The sequence below is a fragment of the Balaenoptera ricei genome, chromosome 4 (genome assembly GCF_028023285.1).
Source record: "Balaenoptera ricei isolate mBalRic1 chromosome 4, mBalRic1.hap2, whole genome shotgun sequence".
Lineage (NCBI taxonomy): Eukaryota > Metazoa > Chordata > Mammalia > Artiodactyla > Balaenopteridae > Balaenoptera > Balaenoptera ricei.
Window position 1 is genome coordinate 40,122,705 of NC_082642.1, and position 24,498 is coordinate 40,147,202.

The 24,498-nt window shown below is 53.6% G+C and overlaps 3 protein-coding genes across 3 annotated transcripts; all 3 read right to left on the minus strand.

The window, feature by feature from the left end:
- Window positions 1-2,410: 2,410 nt before the first annotated feature.
- LOC132364340 (double homeobox protein 4-like protein 4) lies at window positions 2,411-7,665 on the minus strand. The gene is made up of 5 exons (XM_059919956.1): window positions 7,623-7,665; window positions 5,734-5,888; window positions 4,183-4,303; window positions 3,621-3,775; window positions 2,411-3,100 (listed from the first exon to the last, which is right to left on the minus strand). Exons 1-5 carry the CDS (start codon window positions 7,663-7,665, stop codon window positions 2,411-2,413), a joined length of 1,164 nt encoding a protein of 387 aa, XP_059775939.1.
- A 3,059-nt stretch (window positions 7,666-10,724) lies between these two features.
- LOC132364341 (double homeobox protein 4-like protein 4) lies at window positions 10,725-15,983 on the minus strand. The gene is made up of 5 exons (XM_059919958.1): window positions 15,941-15,983; window positions 14,052-14,206; window positions 12,497-12,617; window positions 11,935-12,089; window positions 10,725-11,414 (listed from the first exon to the last, which is right to left on the minus strand). The coding sequence occupies exons 1-5, from the start codon at window positions 15,981-15,983 to the stop codon at window positions 10,725-10,727; spliced, it is 1,164 nt and encodes a 387-aa protein (XP_059775941.1).
- A 3,067-nt stretch (window positions 15,984-19,050) lies between these two features.
- LOC132364342 (double homeobox protein 4-like protein 4) lies at window positions 19,051-24,309 on the minus strand. The gene is made up of 5 exons (XM_059919959.1): window positions 24,267-24,309; window positions 22,378-22,532; window positions 20,823-20,943; window positions 20,261-20,415; window positions 19,051-19,740 (listed from the first exon to the last, which is right to left on the minus strand). The coding sequence occupies exons 1-5, from the start codon at window positions 24,307-24,309 to the stop codon at window positions 19,051-19,053; spliced, it is 1,164 nt and encodes a 387-aa protein (XP_059775942.1).
- Between the last annotated feature and the right edge of the window lie 189 nt (window positions 24,310-24,498).

Here is a 24,498-nt window from a genome sequence, read left to right on the forward strand (position 1 = left end):
ACTTAATTTCAGTGCTTGTCCTTGGCGTCCACAAGACGAAGTCGGGTTCACTTTCACTGGTCAACTGGCATCTGGAAGAAGAAGAAGAGAGGAAGAAGAAGAGGAGGAGGAGGAGGAGGAAGAAGAAGAAGAGGAGGAAGAAGGAGAGGGATATGAAGCAAGTTATATGATGGATGATGACACAGCTTGGTTTGAAAGGAATGCTTTGGATTCCAAATACAACCATCCCAACATTTTCGGGGCGTTTGCGCTGCAGAGAATTGAAAACTTAGAAGCAAACAAACAAAACAACCACACAGAAACACAGAACCATCTCTAATGTGTTCTTCTGCCACCACGTGGATTAACATGAGGACAGTGAGCTTATTTAGAAACAGTGGGGAATTGGAGTAATTACACCACTAATTCGTGAAAATATGGCTGGGGCGTGTGTGTTTGTGTGATCTGTGTGTTTGATTTTCTGCACCCACCCACTAAGGGCGGTTGTCGGGTGGTCCCCGTGGACGGATGCCACCGGGGCTAGTAGGAGTCTGCAAGTCCCAGGAGGCCCAGGAGGATGTCCTGAGGAGGTGCAGGTCCTCGTCCCTTGTCCTCAAGTGCCAGAGATCAGAGTGGGGGTCGTGACCATCTTGTTGGATCAGGGTGGTTTTTCCCGAGAAGGTGGAAGTTTTGGCTGAGATAATCACGGAAACATGGGATTTGCTGGCTCCTCCCAGAAGGCACGGGCTTCCAGACTTGGACCGGCTCCCTCCTGGACAATCCAGGTGGGGTAAGCTTGCTTGGAAGAGTAGAAGCTTTGATCAGCATGGCAGCCAGGACATCCTGAGAGCCCGCAGGTGTGTTTATGCACAGTCCACCAGTGGCCTCCCTGTGGACGTTCCGCTGCCCGTCCCTGGGCTCCGAGATTTCACTGGAGCAGCCAGCATTGAACCCCCAAGATGGTAAAGCCACAGCTCCTAGCTCTAGCTAGCGTCTGTGCAAGTCCTGCCACCCACAAGGATCTCAGTGTTTCCCGGCACACTGTGACCCAGTGTTCCTCCCGCCCTCTTGAAAGCACCATCTTTTCCATAAGCTGTCTCTTACCGCATCTCCAGTCATACTTGTCCTGACGCTATCGTGGCCAGATTCTTTGCCCAGAAGCCCTATGCCACCTGTATGGCCCTTGAAACTGACGTTTCCTTTCTGCCCAAGGGAAAGAAGGAGAGAGAGAGAGAGAGAGGAAGAGAGAGACAGAGAGGGAGAGAGACAGAGAGAGAGAGAGACAGAGAGAGAGGGCTGTATATTGCTCTAGAGCTCTGGAGAAAGGGGAGCCTAAGACAGAGGAGTGACTGGGAGGGAGCTGAGGACTAGATGTGTCTGCAGAGATATACACACTATAGAGCTAGAGACCCGGATGCAGTTGTAGCTAGAGACTCAGATACATCGGTGTACACACATTCAAGTGGCAACTCTCAGATTATTTTCCTACTTCGTGCCGCTGACACACCCATGCTGGACATGGGGAGCACGGATTGAGCCAATCGAGAATCACTCAACACAGAGTGTACGAGGCACATGTGTTGGAAAATATTTTTGAAAGAAGCAGTGGAAGGGATCACCTGCCACGACGTTACGATGCCACAGGCATTTGGTTTTTCAGTTCCTTTGTGCATCGCTTTAGTTGTAACACGGCTTATCTTTTGAGAGGTGTGCGCGTGTAGTGTGTGGCCGTAGACAGACAATGAGAGAGAGAGAGGGACGGAGAGAGATTATTTGCCTGCATAATAAACTGGGCACAGTTGTTACTATGAACTCTGGCAATGAAAGTGTTTGCATAGTTCTGTCCTCGTGTGCAAAGGGCGATACCCTTAGGAACCCTTCCACACCATGCACCCAGAAACCAAGTGAAGGTTGTCACTGAGAGACTGTTTTCTTGATTCCACTAGGGTGTGTTTGTGGCTACAAGCTACGGGACTAGACAGGGGCGTCTGGACCACCTTCCCATGCTGTCCCAGGCCAAGGGAGGGATTTCACCTCCCCGAGGAAATGCGGGAGAATACAAAGCGACCAAAGCACAACGAAGAACTTGAACTGAGTGCCAAGATTTATTGATTGGATCAATGGAATGTCACATACAACGGGGAAATCCAGTTCAGCCTTGGGTCCTCCTCGTTGTCATTGGAAGGCTAGAATTCCTTGAGGCTTCAGAGGTGGTGTCCCTCCTGGTGCCCATGCTTCCTGACAGTCCGTGTGGAGCATGGCATTGCTCGTAGACACAACGCAGTTGCGGTCGACAGTCTTCTTGCCTTGGTCGCCCTGCCAGACACTATCATGAGCGTTGCTTGTTCCTTCTCCTTTCTCTCGCCCGTGGCTCTGCCTCCCAGGAAAGGAGGCTTGAACGGGGCTCGGGGGAAGGTCTTCCTACCTCCCCCTAAGCCTGTGGCACTGGGGAGCCTGGCAGCATGTCGAGCAAGGCCTGGAATTCTTCCTCGCTGAGGGGGGCTTCCAGGGTTGCGGCAAGTTCCTCTTCCTCTGCGTCCGCATTCGGAAAAGGGCCTGCCTTGTCCAGAATGTCCGCGTCTGACAAGAGTTCATCCAGGAGGCTTGAGGAGCCTGGAAGGGCTGAGTGCTGGGGCTGTTGCTCCAGCTGGGGAGATGTCTCTTCACTTGAGGTTGGCTGCTGCGGCCAGAAGTGTGTCTCTGGGGGTGCAGGCGGCAAGATGTCCCCCTGGGCAGGCTGCCCACTGGCGATGACAGCATGTGTCCCTTCGCCCCACGGAACTGTGACCGGAAGAGGCTGCGGGTACTGGCATCCCTGAAGTGCTGCCAGGCTGGGCTGGACCACGATGAACATCAACGGGTGGCCCACACAGCACCCAGAGGCAGCCCCTGGCACAAGAAAGGTGGGGGAGAAAACAGGAGTGGCCGCAGCAAAGGACTGCGTGCTCTCAGGTGCATGAGAGGGAGGATAACGATGAGAGCTGCTATGGACAGTGGGCGGGGGGCTTTGGTCCGACAGGGCAGTCACGGCTGATGTGGCATCTGGTCCTTCGGCCAGGGCATTCACAGGCCCACTAGCGCTCTGCTTTGGGTGCCGAGCTCTTCGGTTCTGGAACCATATCTAGGGAACCATATGGGGAGACAGGAACATTAGCAGCGCGACAGTCCAGATCTACTTGCCGCCGCCCCATCCCCGGCCGGCCCCGCCCCGGCCCGCCCTGCCCTGCCCTGCCCTGCCCTGCCCTGCCCTCCAATCTGTCAGGTCCATGGCAAGTACTGGTGGGCCTCATCTAAGGGCCATTTAACCTAGAGCTTTCGCCTTGGCTCTTGAAAATGCGGGAGGACGTCAGGGCAGCACAGGACCCACCCCACCCCTCCCCACCCCTGGCTTTGAGGAGAGCCGTCATTGACCGGCTACAACCTCAGGCCCCTCCCTGGCTGCCCAGGACTTCCATTGCCCTCTCCTCTTCCGGAAAGGGATGCCTTCAGATCAGCCCCCTTAGTGTATTCGTAGGATGAAGGGAACCTCCTCCCAATCCCCCCTCGCCAAGCCTACCTATATCCAGCAGCAACACGTCACAAGGTTTAACACTCCTTCCTCGTGGGAGAAGCCAAGTCCCACCCACTGGTGGAGAACTTACCTGGATTCGAGGTTCGGGAATTCCTGTCTGGTGAGCCAATTCTTCCCTGGCAGCAATGGATGGAAATCGATCCCTCTCAAAGGCTTGCACAAGGACCCTTGTTTGAGAAGGAGAGATGAAAGTCCTCTTTCGCCTGGCCTCTCTTCCCAAGCTTTCTGAAGAAGAACACACAGAGAAGAGAGGACATTCAGGCCAATTGCAGCACATTCACGGCAGATGCAGTGTGTGGTATGTAGGAAGTGGTATGTCATAGATCAAGATCGATACATCGATACGTCTTATTCAGTGCTACGTGAAAATGCCCCATGTGATGGAAGAAGGGATTTCTGCACATCCGGGCAGGTTCCGGACCCGAAGATTCCAAGCCTTCCCGGCCATGCATCTCCCCACCCTCCAACAGGGCCATGATGCTCCTGTGTGGAACAGGAATGGGGCAAGAAGCCAAGATATCATGGTTTCCTCTCTGAAGCGTTCCTGGCCTCCCACGGTCATCCACGTTCAGAGATGATTGTGTCTCAAGGGGATGCTCGGGGGAAAGGCCTTTGGATTGCTGGGTACTTACCTCGAGTCAAAGCCTGAGGTGGTGGCGGCCGCAGCGGCTGCGACTGCCCTCCTTTGAAGGCATTCTCCGACAGCAATCGGCTCTGCTTTAGGCGTCTTCTTCGTTGGTTTTGAAACCAAACCTGGGTACAAAGAAAGAAAGCCTTGTCACTCAATGCTCATGCACGTACTTCCAAGATCGATTGCAGGGATGCACCACAGAACAAACGCACAAACGCGCCAGCCAGCCAGCCAGCCAGCAACAAGCCGACTACTGGAGACCCAGTATGGCCCCTCTGCCCCCAGTGGAAATAGTTACGAGTCAAAGGGACTGAACTCTCACTGGCAGGTAGAATGTAGACTCCCACTTTCACCTCTGAAGAAGTGCACCAGATTCCAGAATACACAATCTGTGTCCGTGAAAATAATCCTTCCTCTTCGAGTCACCTTACTGGTGCCCAGAGTAATGACTTGTGACACAGGAGGAGACAATGCTTGCTTTCCCACAGTCAGAATGGGCTGGATAGCTACCTCTCTCTCTCTCTCTCTCTCTCTCTCTCTCTCCCCCGCCCCACCCCTCCTCATCAAAACTACCAGTTTCTCTCTGGGTCTTTTGGTCTCCGTCTACGATTCTCCGCATCTACCTGTTGACGTCTGTCTCTGTTGCCACCCGCCCGCCTGCCCACCTGCCTGCCTGCCTGCCTTCCCCTCTCTCTGTCTCTGTCCCAGGCTCTCAGGCTCAATCTCCTTTCCCTCATTTGCTCTCTTTGCCTCCCCTTTGGCACGGTCCATGCCCGATTCATGGTTCCCTGCCTCTCTTATGTCCCCACAGGCGGTACTGTCTCATAACACGCAATCATATCCATTAGCAAGTGCCCCCATGAAAACCACACTTCCCATGCTGCCTGGGAACTACTCATTGACAGTCACTTCTCAGGGACTACATGCCTCCATCACTCTTAGGTCAGGAGACTCTTATGTACCCGCTCCCCATCTTCAGAATATGTGTCCTTGTCTTCAACAGTGAAGCCGTGTGCATGCTACCTCATTCCCCGAGGCCGAAGTGCAGTGTGGACCTGTGCTTGTGTGCGTGTGTGTGTGCATGTTTTTAGACGTTTCTGACGGTGGTGTGTGGAAAATGTGACGCCCTGAGAAAACGTGTTCGTAGGGAAAGCCAATCAGTCTTTGGCGACGCTTTGTAAGGTCGCAGGCGAGGTGTTCCTACCTTTGGTGACTCCTCTCCAACCTGCCCAGAGAGGGAAGTCTTCAGCACGGCTAGTTCCTCGGAGGCCAGCCATCAAGGGAACACCTCCCTGGCACCACCAGGCCCTCCTGCTTCCTTGGCCCCTCGCCCTTTATTCTTGACCACCCATTTGAATGGACCTCTCGCCACACAGCTCAGTCTGGCCACGTTTTCCAAAGGGAGCCACCTTCCTTGCCAAGATTCGAGTCCCTGCTGTCTGGAGCACCCAGAAGAGGAAGCCCCAAGGGCAAGGACTCCAGCTGGCATAGGGCGACTTGCGTCTGGACATGGACCCCGAGAGGGAGGATGGATCGAGAGACTCGGACGTACCTGAATTCTGCTTTCTGGAATGCCCAGTTCTCGTGCCAGCCGTTCTCTGGTCGTTATCCCGGGGTAGGGGTTCTGTTGAAAGAGTGCTTGCAGGGTGTCCTTCTGACTCAGCCTCAGAACCAGCCTCCTCCTTCGAGATGGTCTTGAGAGTCGGCCTGTGGGAGAGAAAAGGGGGAATGTGTCAGGGGCGAATCCATGGAGGTGCAAACCAATGGTACCGGCACAGCGCTGGTCTTTGTGCCTCGTGAAAAATCTCTAAGCCAGGGGAAGACTCTGCATTTGGAACAACCGTGGGCACACCCTGAAAGCCACGCTGAGTGGGACTCTGTGGGCTCAAGCTAAGCTGAGGGTCAAGGCTAGGGGGATCCCCCCACCACTCGCCAAGGATCCACAGGGCGCCATGCAAGCAGAAGGGGAAAGCCCTAGAAAAACAGGCTAACGTGACCAAAATGGGTGGAAGGATTGTCCACCTGTGGAGGCCTCAGAAAGTCTTGATGGCTCCTACCAGATTTACCTTGACCTCTATGCTAACGAGAGGAGCCCGGCTTCTGGCCTGTCATACGCACAGGGCACATCCGCTTTCACTATTTGAAAGGAAATGAGACGAAAGCCAAACGAAGCCAGACAAACACACAAGCCAACCCCAAACACAGAACTCACTAGGAGATTGTTAAGAAGACCCAATTTTTTGAGATAAGGACCAACGTGGGGCCCCGTCTGATGGCGCCCACCCACCCACACACCCACAACAGCCCAGTATTCTTCGGAAGATGAGTTTCCCTTTCCAGGCACCAAGGTCTTGCTGACTCGCCCTGTGTGTGTGCTATTCTTTCAGTTGGGCAGCCTTGAAGGGCTGCCCCCATCCCTGTCCTATTTGAGGTTGCGTCTTTCTGGTGGCAAGGGAATAGATGGGTGTTTGTTTCCTGCCTTCTAAGGCGGGAGCCGGGTGTGATGGCCAGGGTGGGTGTGGTTTCAGGCACGTCCTGCACATCCTTGAGATTTGAGTTTCCTGAACTCTCTCCAACTCTAGGACAACACCAACCCTTCTGCAAGGGCCACCCGCTCTAGCAGCTGGCAGCTGGTGACGTAGGGTCGTCTCCAGGTCTCGCGCTGGAAGGAGACAAGGCAAGGCAAGGGTTTCGGACCCCCAACGGGGACTTCCTGTAAAAGCGCCCTTCCTTCCTGCCAGCTCCAAGGAAAATCTTTGGAAAGCACTCAAGGAACGAACGTGTCACACTGCGGATTTTGCCTTTCCAGAGGCTCCTGCACTGGCTACCTTGGAGTCCAATGAGAGACAGTTCGAGTGCTCCTGGAATCTCTGTTTCCCAGGCTCTAGCTTTCAGTTGTGCTCAAAGAAAAACTCTCTTTTTCTTCTATTCTTAATACATACTGGATGTGGATTCTTTCCATGGACACCATGGAAGTTAACCAGTTCAAATGGAACACGAAACCAAAGAGAGCAAATCCGTAACAACAGCAAGAATAGAACATGGGAAACCAACTCAAAATCCCAAACACGGTCAACTGGAAAAGAGTGTCAGTTTAGTTGGGAACGTTTTCAAACACTCGTGTTCCGTTCAGTGCAACCACAGGCTGGGATTTTTGGTAGAGAAGCCATTGTCAGGCAACAGGCCTACCTACTTCCATGTCGATTTCAAGAAGGAAAACAAACGAACCATCAAACCAGAAATATGTACGTGAATTGCCCAAACCAAGGTGCATCCTTTTGCCCAACTGATTCCAGAAACATGTCCCAGCATATCTGTCCGTGCCAATTAGTGGTCATTGGGAAACTTCAACCTTCGTGGTGATCAACCCTTGGGGTGGGGAGGTGCATGAGTGTATTTGGAGGACCCAACCCCAGAGCCCAGATGCTGAGGGCAACGTACCTGTGGAGGTGCTGTATGTGCCGGACGAGCTCGACGAATCCATGGTGGGAGACCCACACGGATGGCATGGAAGCTGCTGGCCAACTGCTCAGTGCTGAGAAGCTCAGGATTTATAATGGATGAGGATGCCCCGCCCCTATTTATGTAAATAGCCGCAGATGGTGGGGAACCCTTCCTTGCAAATTGAGAACCTGGAAGGAATCCCGTGAGGCAAGTGGGCGTTGGAATGGAAGGCCTGTTCGGAGGCTCCCAGGTCCCTTTGAAGCTGCCGCCCTCGTCATCCTTTCCCAGAATGCTTGGGGTCCAGTGCTCTCTCGTTTTCACACCTTTTCACATTCCACACATAGTTTTGCTCTCCGTGGAATTCCCCAACTCTGAGTCCCTCACGCTTAGCTGTGTCACTGTACTTTCCAAAATGGAGAGAGAACCTGGAGCCTAGCTTTCCTCGAGTACGTTTCCCACTTCGTTCATCACCACGAGGACGTCATTGCCTCCCACTCTTAAAGCATTTCCTTGGCTGGGGTTTGAGTTCCCGATAATTCACACACTAAGCTTGACTGCTTATCTAGGGTCTACCCATGGTCCTCAACAGTTCGGGACTTTTTCAGAGGTACCCTGAAACCCACCCCCTTGCTCACATGCCATGGAGAGACCAGAGAAAGGGGCAGGCCACACGTGTAGGTTTCACAAGCCAAGGAACTTAATTTCAGTGCTTGTCCTTGGCGTCCACAAGACGAAGTCGGGTTCACTTTCACTGGTCAACTGGCATCTGGAAGAAGAAGAAGAGAGGAAGAAGAAGAGGAGGAGGAGGAGGAGGAAGAAGAAGAAGAGGAGGAAGAAGGAGAGGGATATGAAGCAAGTTATATGATGGATGATGACACAGCTTGGTTTGAAAGGAATGCTTTGGATTCCAAATACAACCATCCCAACATTTTCGGGGCGTTTGCGCTGCAGAGAATTGAAAACTTAGAAGCAAACAAACAAAACAACCACACAGAAACACAGAACCATCTCTAATGTGTTCTTCTGCCACCACGTGGATTAACATGAGGACAGTGAGCTTATTTAGAAACAGTGGGGAATTGGAGTAATTACACCACTAATTCGTGAAAATATGGCTGGGGCGTGTGTGTTTGTGTGATCTGTGTGTTTGATTTTCTGCACCCACCCACTAAGGGCGGTTGTCGGGTGGTCCCCGTGGACGGATGCCACCGGGGCTAGTAGGAGTCTGCAAGTCCCAGGAGGCCCAGGAGGATGTCCTGAGGAGGTGCAGGTCCTCGTCCCTTGCCCTCAAGTGCCAGAGATCAGAGGGGGGGGGGCGTGACCATCTTGTTGGATCAGGGTGGTTTTTCCCGAGAAGGTGGAAGTTTTGGCTGAGATAATCACGGAAACATGGGATTTGCTGGCTCCTCCCAGAAGGCACGGGCTTCCAGATTTGGACCGGCTCCCTCCTGGACAATCCAGGTGGGGTAAGGTTGCTTGGGAGAGTAGAAGCTTTGATCAGCATGGCAGCCAGGACATCCTGAGAGCCCGCAGGTGTGTTTATGCACAGTCCACCAGTGGCCTCCCTGTGGACGTTCCGCTGCCCGTCCCTGGGCTCCGAGATTTCGCTGGAGCAGCCAGCATTGAACCCCCAAGATGGTAAAGCCACAGCTCCTAGCTCTAGCTAGCGTCTGTGCAAGTCCTGCCACCCACAAGGATCTCAGTGTTTCCCGGCACACTGTGACCCAGTGTTCCTCCCGCCCTCTTGAAAGCACCATCTTTTCCATAAGCTGTCTCTTACCGCATCTCCAGTCATACTTGTCCTGACGCTATCGTGGCCAGATTCTTTGCCCAGAAGCCCTATGCCACCTGTATGGCCCTTGAAACTGACGTTTCCTTTCTGCCCAAGGGAAAGAAGGAGAGAGAGAGAGAGAGAGGAAGAGAGAGGGAGAGAGACAGAGAGAGAGAGAGACAGAGAGAGAGGGCTGTATATTGCTCTAGAGCTCTGGAGAAAGGGCAGCCTAAGACAGAGGAGTGACTGGGAGGGAGCTGAGGACTAGATGTGTCTGCAGAGATATACACACTATAGAGCTAGAGACCCGGATGCAGTTGTAGCTAGAGACTCAGATACATCGGTGTACACACATTCAAGTGGCAACTCTCAGATTATTTTCCTACTTCGTGCCGCTGACACACCCATGCTGGACATGGGGAGCACGGATTGAGCCAATCGAGAATCACTCAACACAGAGTGTACGAGGCACATGTGTTGGAAAATATTTTTGAAAGAAGCAGTGGAAGGGATCACCTGCCACGACGTTACGATGCCACAGGCATTTGGTTTTTCAGTTCCTTTGTGCATCGCTTTAGTTGTAACACGGCTTATCTTTTGAGAGGTGTGCGCGTGTGGTGTGTGGCCGTAGACAGACAATGAGAGAGAGAGAGGGACGGAGAGAGATTATTTGCCTGCATAATAAACTGGGCACAGTTGTTACTATGAACTCTGGCAATGAAAGTGTTTGCATAGTTCTGTCCTTGTGTGCAAAGGGCGATACCCTTAGGAACCCTTCCACACCATGCACCCAGAAACCAAGTGAAGGTTGTCACTGAGAGACTGTTTTCTTGATTCCACTAGGGTGTGTTTGTGGCTACAAGCTACGGGACTAGACAGGGGCGTCTGGACCACCTTCCCATGCTGTCCCAGGCCAAGGGAGGGATTTCACCTCCCCGAGGAAATGCGGGAGAATACAAAGCGACCAAAGCACAACGAAGAACTTGAACTGAGTGCCAAGATTTATTGATTGGATCAATGGAATGTCACATACAACGGGGAAATCCAGTTCAGCCTTGGGTCCTCCTCGTTGTCATTGGAAGGCTAGAATTCCTTGAGGCTTCAGAGGTGGTGTCCCTCCTGGTGCCCATGCTTCCTGACAGTCCGTGTGGAGCATGGCATTGCTCGTAGACACAACGCAGTTGCGGTCGACAGTCTTCTTGCCTTGGTCGCCCTGCCAGACACTATCATGAGCGTTGCTTGTTCCTTCTCCTTTCTCTCGCCCGTGGCTCTGCCTCCCAGGAAAGGAGGCTTGAACGGGGCTCGGGGGAAGGTCTTCCTACCTCCCCCTAAGCCTGTGGCACTGGGGAGCCTGGCAGCATGTCGAGCAAGGCCTGGAATTCTTCCTCGCTGAGGGGGGCTTCCAGGGTTGCGGCAAGTTCCTCTTCCTCTGCGTCCGCATTCGGAAAAGGGCCTGCCTTGTCCAGAATGTCCGCGTCTGACAAGAGTTCATCCAGGAGGCTTGAGGAGCCTGGAAGGGCTGAGTGCTGGGGCTGTTGCTCCAGCTGGGGAGATGTCTCTTCACTTGAGGTTGGCTGCTGCGGCCAGAAGTGTGTCTCTGGGGGTGCAGGCGGCAAGATGTCCCCCTGGGCAGGCTGCCCACTGGCGATGACAGCATGTGTCCCTTCGCCCCACGGAACTGTGACCGGAAGAGGCTGCGGGTACTGGCATCCCTGAAGTGCTGCCAGGCTGGGCTGGACCACGATGAACATCAACGGGTGGCCCACACAGCACCCAGAGGCAGCCCCTGGCACAAGAAAGGTGGGGGAGAAAACAGGAGTGGCCGCAGCAAAGGACTGCGTGCTCTCAGGTGCATGAGAGGGAGGATAACGATGAGAGCTGCTATGGACAGTGGGCGGGGGGCTTTGGTCCGACAGGGCAGTCACGGCTGATGTGGCATCTGGTCCTTCGGCCAGGGCATTCACAGGCCCACTAGCGCTCTGCTTTGGGTGCCGAGCTCTTCGGTTCTGGAACCATATCTAGGGAACCATATGGGGAGACAGGAACATTAGCAGCGCGACAGTCCAGATCTACTTGCCGCCGCCCCATCCCCGGCCGGCCCCGCCCCGGCCCGCCCTGCCCTGCCCTGCCCTGCCCTGCCCTGCCCTCCAATCTGTCAGGTCCATGGCAAGTACTGGTGGGCCTCATCTAAGGGCCATTTAACCTAGAGCTTTCGCCTTGGCTCTTGAAAATGCGGGAGGACGTCAGGGCAGCACAGGACCCACCCCACCCCTCCCCACCCCTGGCTTTGAGGAGAGCCGTCATTGACCGGCTACAACCTCAGGCCCCTCCCTGGCTGCCCAGGACTTCCATTGCCCTCTCCTCTTCCGGAAAGGGATGCCTTCAGATCAGCCCCCTTAGTGTATTCGTAGGACGAAGGGAACCTCCTCCCAATCCCCCCTCGCCAAGCCTACCTATATCCAGCAGCAACACGTCACAAGGTTTAACACTCCTTCCTCGTGGGAGAAGCCAAGTCCCACCCACTGGTGGAGAACTTACCTGGATTCGAGGTTCGGGAATTCCTGTCTGGTGAGCCAATTCTTCCCTGGCAGCAATGGATGGAAATCGATCCCTCTCAAAGGCTTGCACAAGGACCCTTGTTTGAGAAGGAGAGATGAAAGTCCTCTTTCGCCTGGCCTCTCTTCCCAAGCTTTCTGAAGAAGAACACACAGAGAAGAGAGGACATTCAGGCCAATTGCAGCACATTCACGGCAGATGCAGTGTGTGGTATGTAGGAAGTGGTATGTCATAGATCAAGATCGATACATCGATACGTCTTATTCAGTGCTACGTGAAAATGCCCCATGTGATGGAAGAAGGGATTTCTGCACATCCGGGCAGGTTCCGGACCCGAAGATTCCAAGCCTTCCCGGCCATGCATCTCCCCACCCTCCAACAGGGCCATGATGCTCCTGTGTGGAACAGGAATGGGGCAAGAAGCCAAGATATCATGGTTTCCTCTCTGAAGCGTTCCTGGCCTCCCACGGTCATCCACGTTCAGAGATGATTGTGTCTCAAGGGGATGCTCGGGGGAAAGGCCTTTGGATTGCTGGGTACTTACCTCGAGTCAAAGCCTGAGGTGGTGGCGGCCGCAGCGGCTGCGACTGCCCTCCTTTGAAGGCATTCTCCGACAGCAATCGGCTCTGCTTTAGGCGTCTTCTTCGTTGGTTTTGAAACCAAACCTGGGTACAAAGAAAGAAAGCCTTGTCACTCAATGCTCATGCACGTACTTCCAAGATCGATTGCAGGGATGCACCACAGAACAAACGCACAAACGCGCCAGCCAGCCAGCCAGCCAGCAACAAGCCGACTACTGGAGACCCAGTATGGCCCCTCTGCCCCCAGTGGAAATAGTTACGAGTCAAAGGGACTGAACTCTCACTGGCAGGTAGAATGTAGACTCCCACTTTCACCTCTGAAGAAGTGCACCAGATTCCAGAATACACAATCTGTGTCCGTGAAAATAATCCTTCCTCTTCGAGTCACCTTACTGGTGCCCAGAGTAATGACTTGTGACACAGGAGGAGACAATGCTTGCTTTCCCACAGTCAGAATGGGCTGGATAGCTACCTCTCTCTCTCTCTCTCTCTCTCTCTCTCTCTCTCTCCCCCGCCCCACCCTTCCTCATCAAAACTACCAGTTTCTCTCTGGGTCTTTTGGTCTCCGTCTACGATTCTCCGCATCTACCTGTTGACGTCTGTCTCTGTTGCCACCCGCCCGCCTGCCCACCTGCCTGCCTGCCTGCCTTCCCCTCTCTCTGTCTCTGTCCCAGGCTCTCAGGCTCAATCTCCTTTCCCTCATTTGCTCTCTTTGCCTCCCCTTTGGCATGGTCCATGCCCGATTCATGGTTCCCTGCCTCTCTTATGTCCCCACAGGCGGTACTGTCTCATAACACGCAATCATATCCATTAGCAAGTGCCCCCATGAAAACCACACTTCCCATGCTGCCTGGGAACTACTCATTGACAGTCACTTCTCAGGGACTACATGCCTCCATCACTCTTAGGTCAGGAGACTCTTATGTACCCGCTCCCCATCTTCAGAATATGTGTCCTTGTCTTCAACAGTGAAGCCGTGTGCATGCTACCTCATTCCCCGAGGCCGAAGTGCAGTGTGGACCTGTGCTTGTGTGCGTGTGTGTGTGCATGTTTTTAGACGTTTCTGACGGTGGTGTGTGGAAAATGTGACGCCCTGAGAAAACGTGTTCGTAGGGAAAGCCAATCAGTCTTTGGCGACGCTTTGTAAGGTCGCAGGCGAGGTGTTCCTACCTTTGGTGACTCCTCTCCAACCTGCCCAGAGAGGGAAGTCTTCAGCACGGCTAGTTCCTCGGAGGCCAGCCATCAAGGGAACACCTCCCTGGCACCACCAGGCCCTCCTGCTTCCTTGGCCCCTCGCCCTTTATTCTTGACCACCCATTTGAATGGACCTCTCGCCACACAGCTCAGTCTGGCCACGTTTTCCAAAGGGAGCCACCTTCCTTGCCAAGATTCGAGTCCCTGCTGTCTGGAGCACCCAGAAGAGGAAGCCCCAAGGGCAAGGACTCCAGCTGGCATAGGGCGACTTGCGTCTGGACATGGACCCCGAGAGGGAGGATGGATCGAGAGACTCGGACGTACCTGAATTCTGCTTTCTGGAATGCCCAGTTCTCGTGCCAGCCGTTCTCTGGTCGTTATCCCGGGGTAGGGGTTCTGTTGAAAGAGTGCTTGCAGGGTGTCCTTCTGACTCAGCCTCAGAACCAGCCTCCTCCTTCGAGATGGTCTTGAGAGTCGGCCTGTGGGAGAGAAAAGGGGGAATGTGTCAGGGGCGAATCCATGGAGGTGCAAACCAATGGTACCGGCACAGCGCTGGTCTTTGTGCCACGTGAAAAATCTCTAAGCCAGGGGAAGACTCTGCATTTGGAACAACCGTGGGCACACCCTGAAAGCCACGCTGAGTGGGACTCTGTGGGCTCAAGCTAAGCTGAGGGTCAAGGCTAGGGGGATCCCCCCACCACTCGCCAAGGATCCACAGGGCGCCATGCAAGCAGAAGGGGAAAGCCCTAGAAAAACAGGCTAACGTGACCAAAATGGGTGGAAGGATTGTCCACCTGTGGAGGCCTCAGAAAGTCTTGATGGCTCCTACCAGATTTACCTTGACCTCTATGCTAACGAGAGGAGCCCGGCTTCTGGCCTGTCATACGCACAGGGCACATCCGCTTTCACTATTTGAAAGGAAATGAGACGAAAGCCAAACGAAGCCAGACAAACACACAAGCCAACCCCAAACACAGAACTCACTAGGAGATTGTTAAGAAGACCCAATTTTTTGAGATAAGGACCAACGTGGGGCCCCGTCTGATGGCGCCCACCCACCCACACACCCACAACAGCCCAGTATTCTTCGGAAGATGAGTTTCCCTTTCCAGGCACCAAGGTCTTGCTGACTCGCCCTGTGTGTGTGCTATTCTTTCAGTTGGGCAGCCTTGAAGGGCTGCCCCCATCCCTGTCCTATTGGAGGTTGCGTCTTTCTGGTGGCAAGGGAATAGATGGGTGTTTGTTTCCTGCCTTCTAAGGCGGGAGCCGGGTGTGATGGCCAGGGTGGGTGTGGTTTCAGGCACGTCCTGCACATCCTTGAGATTTGAGTTTCCTGAACTCTCTCCAACTCTAGGACAACACCAACCCTTCTGCAAGGGCCACCCGCTCTAGCAGCTGGCAGCTGGTGACGTAGGGTCGTCTCCAGGTCTCGCGCTGGAAGGAGACAAGGCAAGGCAAGGGTTTCGGACCCCCAACGGGGACTTCCTGTAAAAGCGCCCTTCCTTCCTGCCAGCTCCAAGGAAAATCTTTGGAAAGCACTCAAGGAACGAACGTGTCACACTGCGGATTTTGCCTTTCCAGAGGCTCCTGCACTGGCTACCTTGGAGTCCAATGAGAGACAGTTCGAGTGCTCCTGGAATCTCTGTTTCCCAGGCTCTAGCTTTCAGTTGTGCTCAAAGAAAAACTCTCTTTTTCTTCTATTCTTAATACATACTGGATGTGGATTCTTTCCATGGACACCATGGAAGTTAACCAGTTCAAATGGAACACGAAACCAAAGAGAGCAAATCCGTAACAACAGCAAGAATAGAACATGGGAAACCAACTCAAAATCCCAAACACGGTCAACTGGAAAAGAGTGTCAGTTTAGTTGGGAACGTTTTCAAACACTCGTGTTCCGTTCAGTGCAACCACAGGCTGGGATTTTTGGTAGAGAAGCCATTGTCAGGCAACAGGCCTACCTACTTCCATGTCGATTTCAAGAAGGAAAACAAACGAACCATCAAACCAGAAATATGTACGTGAATTGCCCAAACCAAGGTGCATCCTTTTGCCCAACTGATTCCAGAAACATGTCCCAGCATATCTGTCCGTGCCAATTAGTGGTCATTGGGAAACTTCAACCTTCGTGGTGATCAACCCTTGGGGTGGGGAGGTGCATGAGTGTATTTGGAGGACCCAACCCCAGAGCCCAGATGCTGAGGGCAACGTACCTGTGGAGGTGCTGTATGTGCCGGACGAGCTCGACGAATCCATGGTGGGAGACCCACACGGATGGCATGGAAGCTGCTGGCCAACTGCTCAGTGCTGAGAAGCTCAGGATTTATAATGGATGAGGATGCCCCGCCCCTATTTATGTAAATAGCCGCAGATGGTGGGGAACCCTTCCTTGCAAATTGAGAACCTGGAAGGAATCCCGTGAGGCAAGTGGGCGTTGGAATGGAAGGCCTGTTCGGAGGCTCCCAGGTCCCTTTGAAGCTGCCGCCCTCGTCATCCTTTCCCAGAATGCTTGGGGTCCAGTGCTCTCTCGTTTTCACACCTTTTCACATTCCACACATAGTTTTGCTCTCCGTGGAATTCCCCAACTCTGAATCCCTCACGCTTAGCTGTGTCACTGTACTTTCCAAAATGGAGAGAGAACCTGGAGCCTAGCTTTCCTCGAGTACGTTTCCCACTTCGTTCATCACCACCAGGACGTCATTGCCTCCCACTCTTAAAGCATTTCCTTGGCTGGGGTTTGAGTTCCCGATAATTCACACACTAAGCTTGACTGCTTATCTAGGGTCTACCCATGGTCCTCAACAGTTCGGGACTTTTTCAGAGGTACCCTGAAACCCACCCCCTTGCTCACATGCCATGGAGAGACCAGAGAAAGGGGCAGGCCACACGTGTAGGTTTCACAAGCCAAGGAACTTAATTTCAGTGCTTGTCCTTGGCATCCACAAGACGAAGTCGGGTTCACTTTCACTGGTCAACTGGCATCTGGAAGAAGAAGAAGAGAGGAAGAAGAAGAGGAGGAGGAGGAGGAGGAAGAAGAAGAAGAGGAGGAAGAAGGAGAGGGATATGAAGCAAGTTATATGATGGATGATGACACAGCTTGGTTTGAAAGGAATGCTTTGGATTCCAAATACAACCATCCCAACATTTTCGGGGCGTTTGCGCTGCAGAGAATTGAAAACTTAGAAGCAAACAAACAAAACAACCACACAGAAACACAGAACCATCTCTAATGTGTTCTTCTGCCACCACGTGGATTAACATGAGGACAGTGAGCTTATTTAGAAACAGTGGGGAATTGGAGTAATTACACCACTAATTCGTGAAAATATGGCTGGGGCGTGTGTGTTTGTGTGATCTGTGTGTTTGATTTTCTGCACCCACCCACTAAGGGCGGTTGTCGGGTGGTCCCCGTGGACGGATGCCACCGGGGCTAGTAGGAGTCTGCAAGTCCCAGGAGGCCCAGGAGGATGTCCTGAGGAGGTGCAGGTCCTGGTCCCTTGTCCTCAAGTGCCAGAGATCAGAGTGGGGGTCGTGACCATCTTGTTGGATCAGGGTGGTTTTTCCCGAGAAGGTGGAAGTTTTGGCTGAGATAATCACGGAAACATGGGATTTGCTGGCTCCTCCCAGAAGGCACGGGCTTCCAGACTTGGACCGGCTCCCTCCTGGACAATCCAGGTGGGGTAAGCTTGCTTGGGAGAGTAGAAGCTTTGATCAGCATGGCAGCCAGGACATCCTGAGAGCCCGCAGGTGTGTTTATGCACAGTCCACCAGTGGCCTCCCTGTGGACGTTCCGCTGCCCGTCCCTGGGCTCCGAGATTTCACTGGAGCAGCCAGCATTGAACCCCCAAGATGGTAAAGCCACAGCTCCTAGCTCTAGCTAGCGTCTGTGCAAGTCCTGCCACCCACAAGGATCTCAGTGTTTCCCGGCACACTGTGACCCAGTGTTCCTCCCGCCCTCTTGAAAGCACCATCTTTTCCATAAGCTGTCTCTTACCGCATCTCCAGTCATACTTGTCCTGACGCTATCGTGGCCAGATTCTTTGCCCAGAAGCCCTATGCCACCTGTATGGCCCTTGAAACTGACGTTTCCTTTCTGCCCAAGGGAAAGAAGGAGAGAGAGAGAGAGAGAGAGGAAGAGAGAGACAGAGAGGGAGAGAGACAGAGAGAGAGAGAGACAGAGAGAGAGGGCTGTATATTGCTCTAGAGCTCTGGAGAAAGGGGAGCCTAAGACAGAGGAGTGACTGGGAGGGAGCTGAGGACTAGATGTGTCTGCAGAGATATACACACTATAGAGCTAGAGACCCGGATGCAGTTGTAGCTAGAGACTCAGATACATCGGTGTACACACATTCAAGTGGCAACTCTCAGATTATTTTCCTACTTCGTGCCGCTGACACACCCATGCTGGACATGGGGAGCACGGATTGAGCCAATCGAGAATCACTCAACACAGAGTGTACGAGGCACATGTGTTGGAAAATATTTTTGAAAGAAGCAGTGGAAGGGATCACCTGCCACGACGTTACGATGCCACAGGCATTTGGTTTTTCAGTTCCTTTGTGCATCGCTTTAGTTGTAACACGGCTTATCTTTTGAGAGGTGTGCGCGTGTAGTGTGTGGCCGTAGACAGACAATGAGAGAGAGAGAGGGACGGAGAGAGATTATTTGCCTGCATAATAAACTGGGCACAGTTGTTACTATGAACTCTGGCAATGAAAGTGTTTGCATAGTTCTGTCCTTGTGTGCAAAGGGCGATACCCTTAGGAACCCTTCCACACCATGCACCCAGAAACCAAGTGAAGGTTGTCACTGAGAGACTGTTTTCTTGATTCCACTAGGGTGTGTTTGTGGCTACAAGCTACGGGACTAGACAGGGGCGTCTGGACCACCTTCCCATGCTGTCCCAGGCCAAGGGAGGGATTTCACCTCCCCGAGGAAATGCGGGAGAATACAAAGCGACCAAAGCACAACGAAGAACTTGAACTGAGTGCCAAGATTTATTGATTGGATCAATGGAATGTCACATACAACGGGGAAATCCAGTTCAGCCTTGGGTCCTCCTCGTTGTCATTGGAAGGCTAGAATTCCTTGAGGCTTCAGAGGTGGTGTCCCTCCTGGTGCCCATGCTTCCTGACAGTCCGTGTGGAGCATGGCATTGCTCGTAGACACAACGCAGTTGCGGTCGACAGTCTTCTTGCCTTGGTCGCCCTGCCAGACACTATCATGAGCGTTGCTTGTTCCTTCTCCTTTCTCTCGCCCGTGGCTCTGCCTCCCAGGAAAGGAGGCTTGAACGGGGCTCGGGGGAAGGTCTTCCTACCTCCCCCTAAGCCTGTGGCACTGGGGAGCCTGGCAGCATGTCGAGCAAGGCCTGGAATTCTTCCTCGCTGAGGGGGGCTTCCAGGGTTGCGGCAAGTTCCTCTTCCTCTGCGTCCGCATTCGGAAAAGGGCCTGCCTTGTCCAGAATGTCCGCGTCTGACAAGAGTTCATCCAGGAGGCTTGAGGAGCCTGGAAGGGCTGAGTGCTGGGGCTGTTGCTCCAGCTGGGGAGATGTCTCTTCACTTGAGGTTGGCTGCTGCGGCCAGAAGTGTGTCTCTGGGGGTGCAGGCGGCAAGATGTCCCCCTGGGCAGGCTGCCCACTGGCGATGACAGCATGTGTCCCTTCGCCCCACGGAACTGTGACCGGAAGAGGCTGCGGGTACTGGCATCCCTGAAGTGCTGCCAGGCTGGGCTGGACCACGATGAACATCAACGGGTGGCCCACACAGCACCCAGAGGCAGCCCCTGGCACAAGAAAGGTGGGGGAGAAAACAGGAGTGGCCGCAGCAAAGGACTGCGTGCTCTCAGGTGCATGAGAGGGAGGATAACGATGAGAGCTGCTATGGACAGTGGGCGGGGGGCTTTGGTCCGACAGGGCAGTCACGGCTGATGTGGCATCTGGTCCTTCGGCCAGGGCATTCACAGGCCCACTAGCGCTCTGCTTTGGGTGCCGAGCTCTTCGGTTCTGGAACCATATCTAGGGAACCATATGGGGAGACAGGAACATTAGCAGCGCGACAGTCCAGATCTACTTGCCGCCGCCCCATCCCCGGCCGGCCCCGCCCCGGCCCGCCCTGCCCTGCCCTGCCCTGCCCTGCCCTGCCCTCCAATCTGTCAGGTCCATGGCAAGTACTGGTGGGCCTCATCTAAGGGCCATTTAACCTAGAGCTTTCGCCTTGGCTCTTGAAAATGCGGGAGGACGTCAGGGCAGCACAGGACCCACCCCACCCCTCCCCACCCCTGGCTTTGAGGAGAGCCGTCATTGACCGGCTACAACCTCAGGCCCCTCCCTGGCTGCCCAGGACTTCCATTGCCCTCTCCTCTTCCGGAAAGGGATGCCTTCAGATCAGCCCCCTTAGTGTATTCGTAGGACGAAGGGAACCTCCTCCCAATCCCCCCTCGCCAAGCCTACCTATATCCAGCAGCAACACGTCACAAGGTTTAACACTCCTTCCTCGTGGGAGAAGCCAAGTCCCACCCACTGGTGGAGAACTTACCTGGATTCGAGGTTCGGGAATTCCTGTCTGGTGAGCCAATTCTTCCCTGGCAGCAATGGATGGAAATCGATCCCTCTCAAAGGCTTGCACAAGGACCCTTGTTTGAGAAGGAGAGATGAAAGTCCTCTTTCGCCTGGCCTCTCTTCCCAAGCTTTCTGAAGAAGAACACACAGAGAAGAGAGGACATTCAGGCCAATTGCAGCACATTCACGGCAGATGCAGTGTGTGGTATGTAGGAAGTGGTATGTCATAGATCAAGATCGATACATCGATACGTCTTATTCAGTGCTACGTGAAAATGCCCCATGTGATGGAAGAAGGGATTTCTGCACATCCGGGCAGGTTCCGGACCCGAAGATTCCAAGCCTTCCCGGCCATGCATCTCCCCACCCTCCAACAGGGCCATGATGCTCCTGTGTGGAACAGGAATGGGGCAAGAAGCCAAGATATCATGGTTTCCTCTCTGAAGCGTTCCTGGCCTCCCACGGTCATCCACGTTCAGAGATGATTGTGTCTCAAGGGGATGCTCGGGGGAAAGGCCTTTGGATTGCTGGGTACTTACCTCGAGTCAAAGCCTGAGGTGGTGGCGGCCGCAGCGGCTGCGACTGCCCTCCTTTGAAGGCATTCTCCGACAGCAATCGGCTCTGCTTTAGGCGTCTTCTTCGTTGGTTTTGAAACCAAACCTGGGTACAAAGAAAGAAAGCCTTGTCACTCAATGCTCATGCACGTACTTCCAAGATCGATTGCAGGGATGCACCACAGAACAAACGCACAAACGCGCCAGCCAGCCAGCCAGCCAGCAACAAGCCGACTACTGGAGACCCAGTATGGCCCCTCTGCCCCCAGTGGAAATAGTTACGAGTCAAAGGGACTGAACTCTCACTGGCAGGTAGAATGTAGACTCCCACTTTCACCTCTGAAGAAGTGCACCAGATTCCAGAATACACAATCTGTGTCCGTGAAAATAATCCTTCCTCTTCGAGTCACCTTACTGGTGCCCAGAGTAATGACTTGTGACACAGGAGGAGACAATGCTTGCTTTCCCACAGTCAGAATGGGCTGGATAGCTACCTCTCTCTCTCTCTCTCTCTCTCTCTCTCTCTCTCTCCCCCGCCCCACCCTTCCTCATCAAAACTACCAGTTTCTCTCTGGGTCTTTTGGTCTCCGTCTACGATTCTCCGCATCTACCTGTTGACGTCTGTCTCTGTTGCCACCCGCCCGCCTGCCCACCTGCCTGCCTGCCTGCCTTCCCCTCTCTCTGTCTCTGTCCCAGGCTCTCAGGCTCAATCTCCTTTCCCTCATTTGCTCTCTTTGCCTCCCCTTTGGCATGGTCCATGCCCGATTCATGGTTCCCTGCCTCTCTTATGTCCCCACAGGCGGTACTGTCTCATAACACGCAATCATATCCATTAGCAAGTGCCCCCATGAAAACCACACTTCCCATGCTGCCTGGGAACTACTCATTGACAGTCACTTCTCAGGGACTACATGCCTCCATCACTCTTAGGTCAGGAGACTCTTATGTACCCGCTCCCCATCTTCAGAATATGTGTCCTTGTCTTCAACAGTGAAGCCGTGTGCATGCTACCTCATTCCCCGAGGCCGAAGTGCAGTGTGGACCTGTGCTTGTGTGCGTGTGTGTGTGCATGTTTTTAGACGTTTCTGACGGTGGTGTGTGGAAAATGTGACGCCCTGAGAAAACGTGTTCGTAGGGAAAGCCAATCAGTCTTTGGCGACGCTTTGTAAGGTCGCAGGCGAGGTGTTCCTACCTTTGGTGACTCCTCTCCAACCTGCCCAGAGAGGGAAGTCTTCAGCACGGCTAGTTCCTCGGAGGCCAGCCATCAAGGGAACACCTCCCTGGCACCACCAGGCCCTCCTGCTTCCTTGGCCCCTCGCCCTTTATTCTTGACCACCCATTTGAATGGACCTCTCGCCACACAGCTCAGTCTGGCCACGTTTTCCAAAGGGAGCCACCTTCCTTGCCAAGATTCGAGTCCCTGCTGTCTGGAGCACCCAGAAGAGGAAGCCCCAAGGGCAAGGACTCCAGCTGGCATAGGGCGACTTGCGTCTGGACATGGACCCCGAGAGGGAGGATGGATCGAGAGACTCGGACGTACCTGAATTCTGCTTTCTGGAATGCCCAGTTCTCGTGCCAGCCGTTCTCTGGTCGTTATCCCGGGGTAGGGGTTCTGTTGAAAGAGTGCTTGCAGGGTGTCCTTCTGACTCAGCCTCAGAACCAGCCTCCTCCTTCGAGATGGTCTTGAGAGTCGGCCTGTGGGAGAGAAAAGGGGGAATGTGTCAGGGGCGAATCCATGGAGGTGCAAACCAATGGTACCGGCACAGCGCTGGTCTTTGTGCCACGTGAAAAATCTCTAAGCCAGGGGAAGACTCTGCATTTGGAACAACCGTGGGCACACCCTGAAAGCCACGCTGAGTGGGACTCTGTGGGCTCAAGCTAAGCTGAGGGTCAAGGCTAGGGGGATCCCCCCACCACTCGCCAAGGATCCACAGGGCGCCATGCAAGCAGAAGGGGAAAGCCCTAGAAAAACAGGCTAACGTGACCAAAATGGGTGGAAGGATTGTCCACCTGTGGAGGCCTCAGAAAGTCTTGATGGCTCCTACCAGATTTACCTTGACCTCTATGCTAACGAGAGGAGCCCGGCTTCTGGCCTGTCATACGCACAGGGCACATCCGCTTTCACTATTTGAAAGGAAATGAGACGAAAGCCAAACGAAGCCAGACAAACACACAAGCCAACCCCAAACACAGAACTCACTAGGAGATTGTTAAGAAGACCCAATTTTTTGAGATAAGGACCAACGTGGGGCCCCGTCTGATGGCGCCCACCCACCCACACACCCACAACAGCCCAGTATTCTTCGGAAGATGAGTTTCCCTTTCCAGGCACCAAGGTCTTGCTGACTCGCCCTGTGTGTGTGCTATTCTTTCAGTTGGGCAGCCTTGAAGGGCTGCCCCCATCCCTGTCCTATTGGAGGTTGCGTCTTTCTGGTGGCAAGGGAATAGATGGGTGTTTGTTTCCTGCCTTCTAAGGCGGGAGCCGGGTGTGATGGCCAGGGTGGGTGTGGTTTCAGGCACGTCCTGCACATCCTTGAGATTTGAGTTTCCTGAACTCTCTCCAACTCTAGGACAACACCAACCCTTCTGCAAGGGCCACCCGCTCTAGCAGCTGGCAGCTGGTGACGTAGGGTCGTCTCCAGGTCTCGCGCTGGAAGGAGACAAGGCAAGGCAAGGGTTTCGGACCCCCAACGGGGACTTCCTGTAAAAGCGCCCTTCCTTCCTGCCAGCTCCAAGGAAAATCTTTGGAAAGCACTCAAGGAACGAACGTGTCACACTGCGGATTTTGCCTTTCCAGAGGCTCCTGCACTGGCTACCTTGGAGTCCAATGAGAGACAGTTCGAGTGCTCCTGGAATCTCTGTTTCCCAGGCTCTAGCTTTCAGTTGTGCTCAAAGAAAAACTCTCTTTTTCTTCTATTCTTAATACATACTGGATGTGGATTCTTTCCATGGACACCATGGAAGTTAACCAGTTCAAATGGAACACGAAACCAAAGAGAGCAAATCCGTAACAACAGCAAGAATAGAACATGGGAAACCAACTCAAAATCCCAAACACGGTCAACTGGAAAAGAGTGTCAGTTTAGTTGGGAACGTTTTCAAACACTCGTGTTCCGTTCAGTGCAACCACAGGCTGGGATTTTTGGTAGAGAAGCCATTGTCAGGCAACAGGCCTACCTACTTCCATGTCGATTTCAAGAAGGAAAACAAACGAACCATCAAACCAGAAATATGTACGTGAATTGCCCAAACCAAGGTGCATCCTTTTGCCCAACTGATTCCAGAAACATGTCCCAGCATATCTGTCCGTGCCAATTAGTGGTCATTGGGAAACTTCAACCTTCGTGGTGATCAACCCTTGGGGTGGGGAGGTGCATGAGTGTATTTGGAGGACCCAACCCCAGAGCCCAGATGCTGAGGGCAACGTACCTGTGGAGGTGCTGTATGTGCCGGACGAGCTCGACGAATCCATGGTGGGAGACCCACACGGATGGCATGGAAGCTGCTGGCCAACTGCTCAGTGCTGAGAAGCTCAGGATTTATAATGGATGAGGATGCCCCGCCCCTATTTATGTAAATAGCCGCAGATGGTGGGGAACCCTTCCTTGCAAATTGAGAACCTGGAAGGAATCCCGTGAGGCAAGTGGGCGTTGGAATGGAA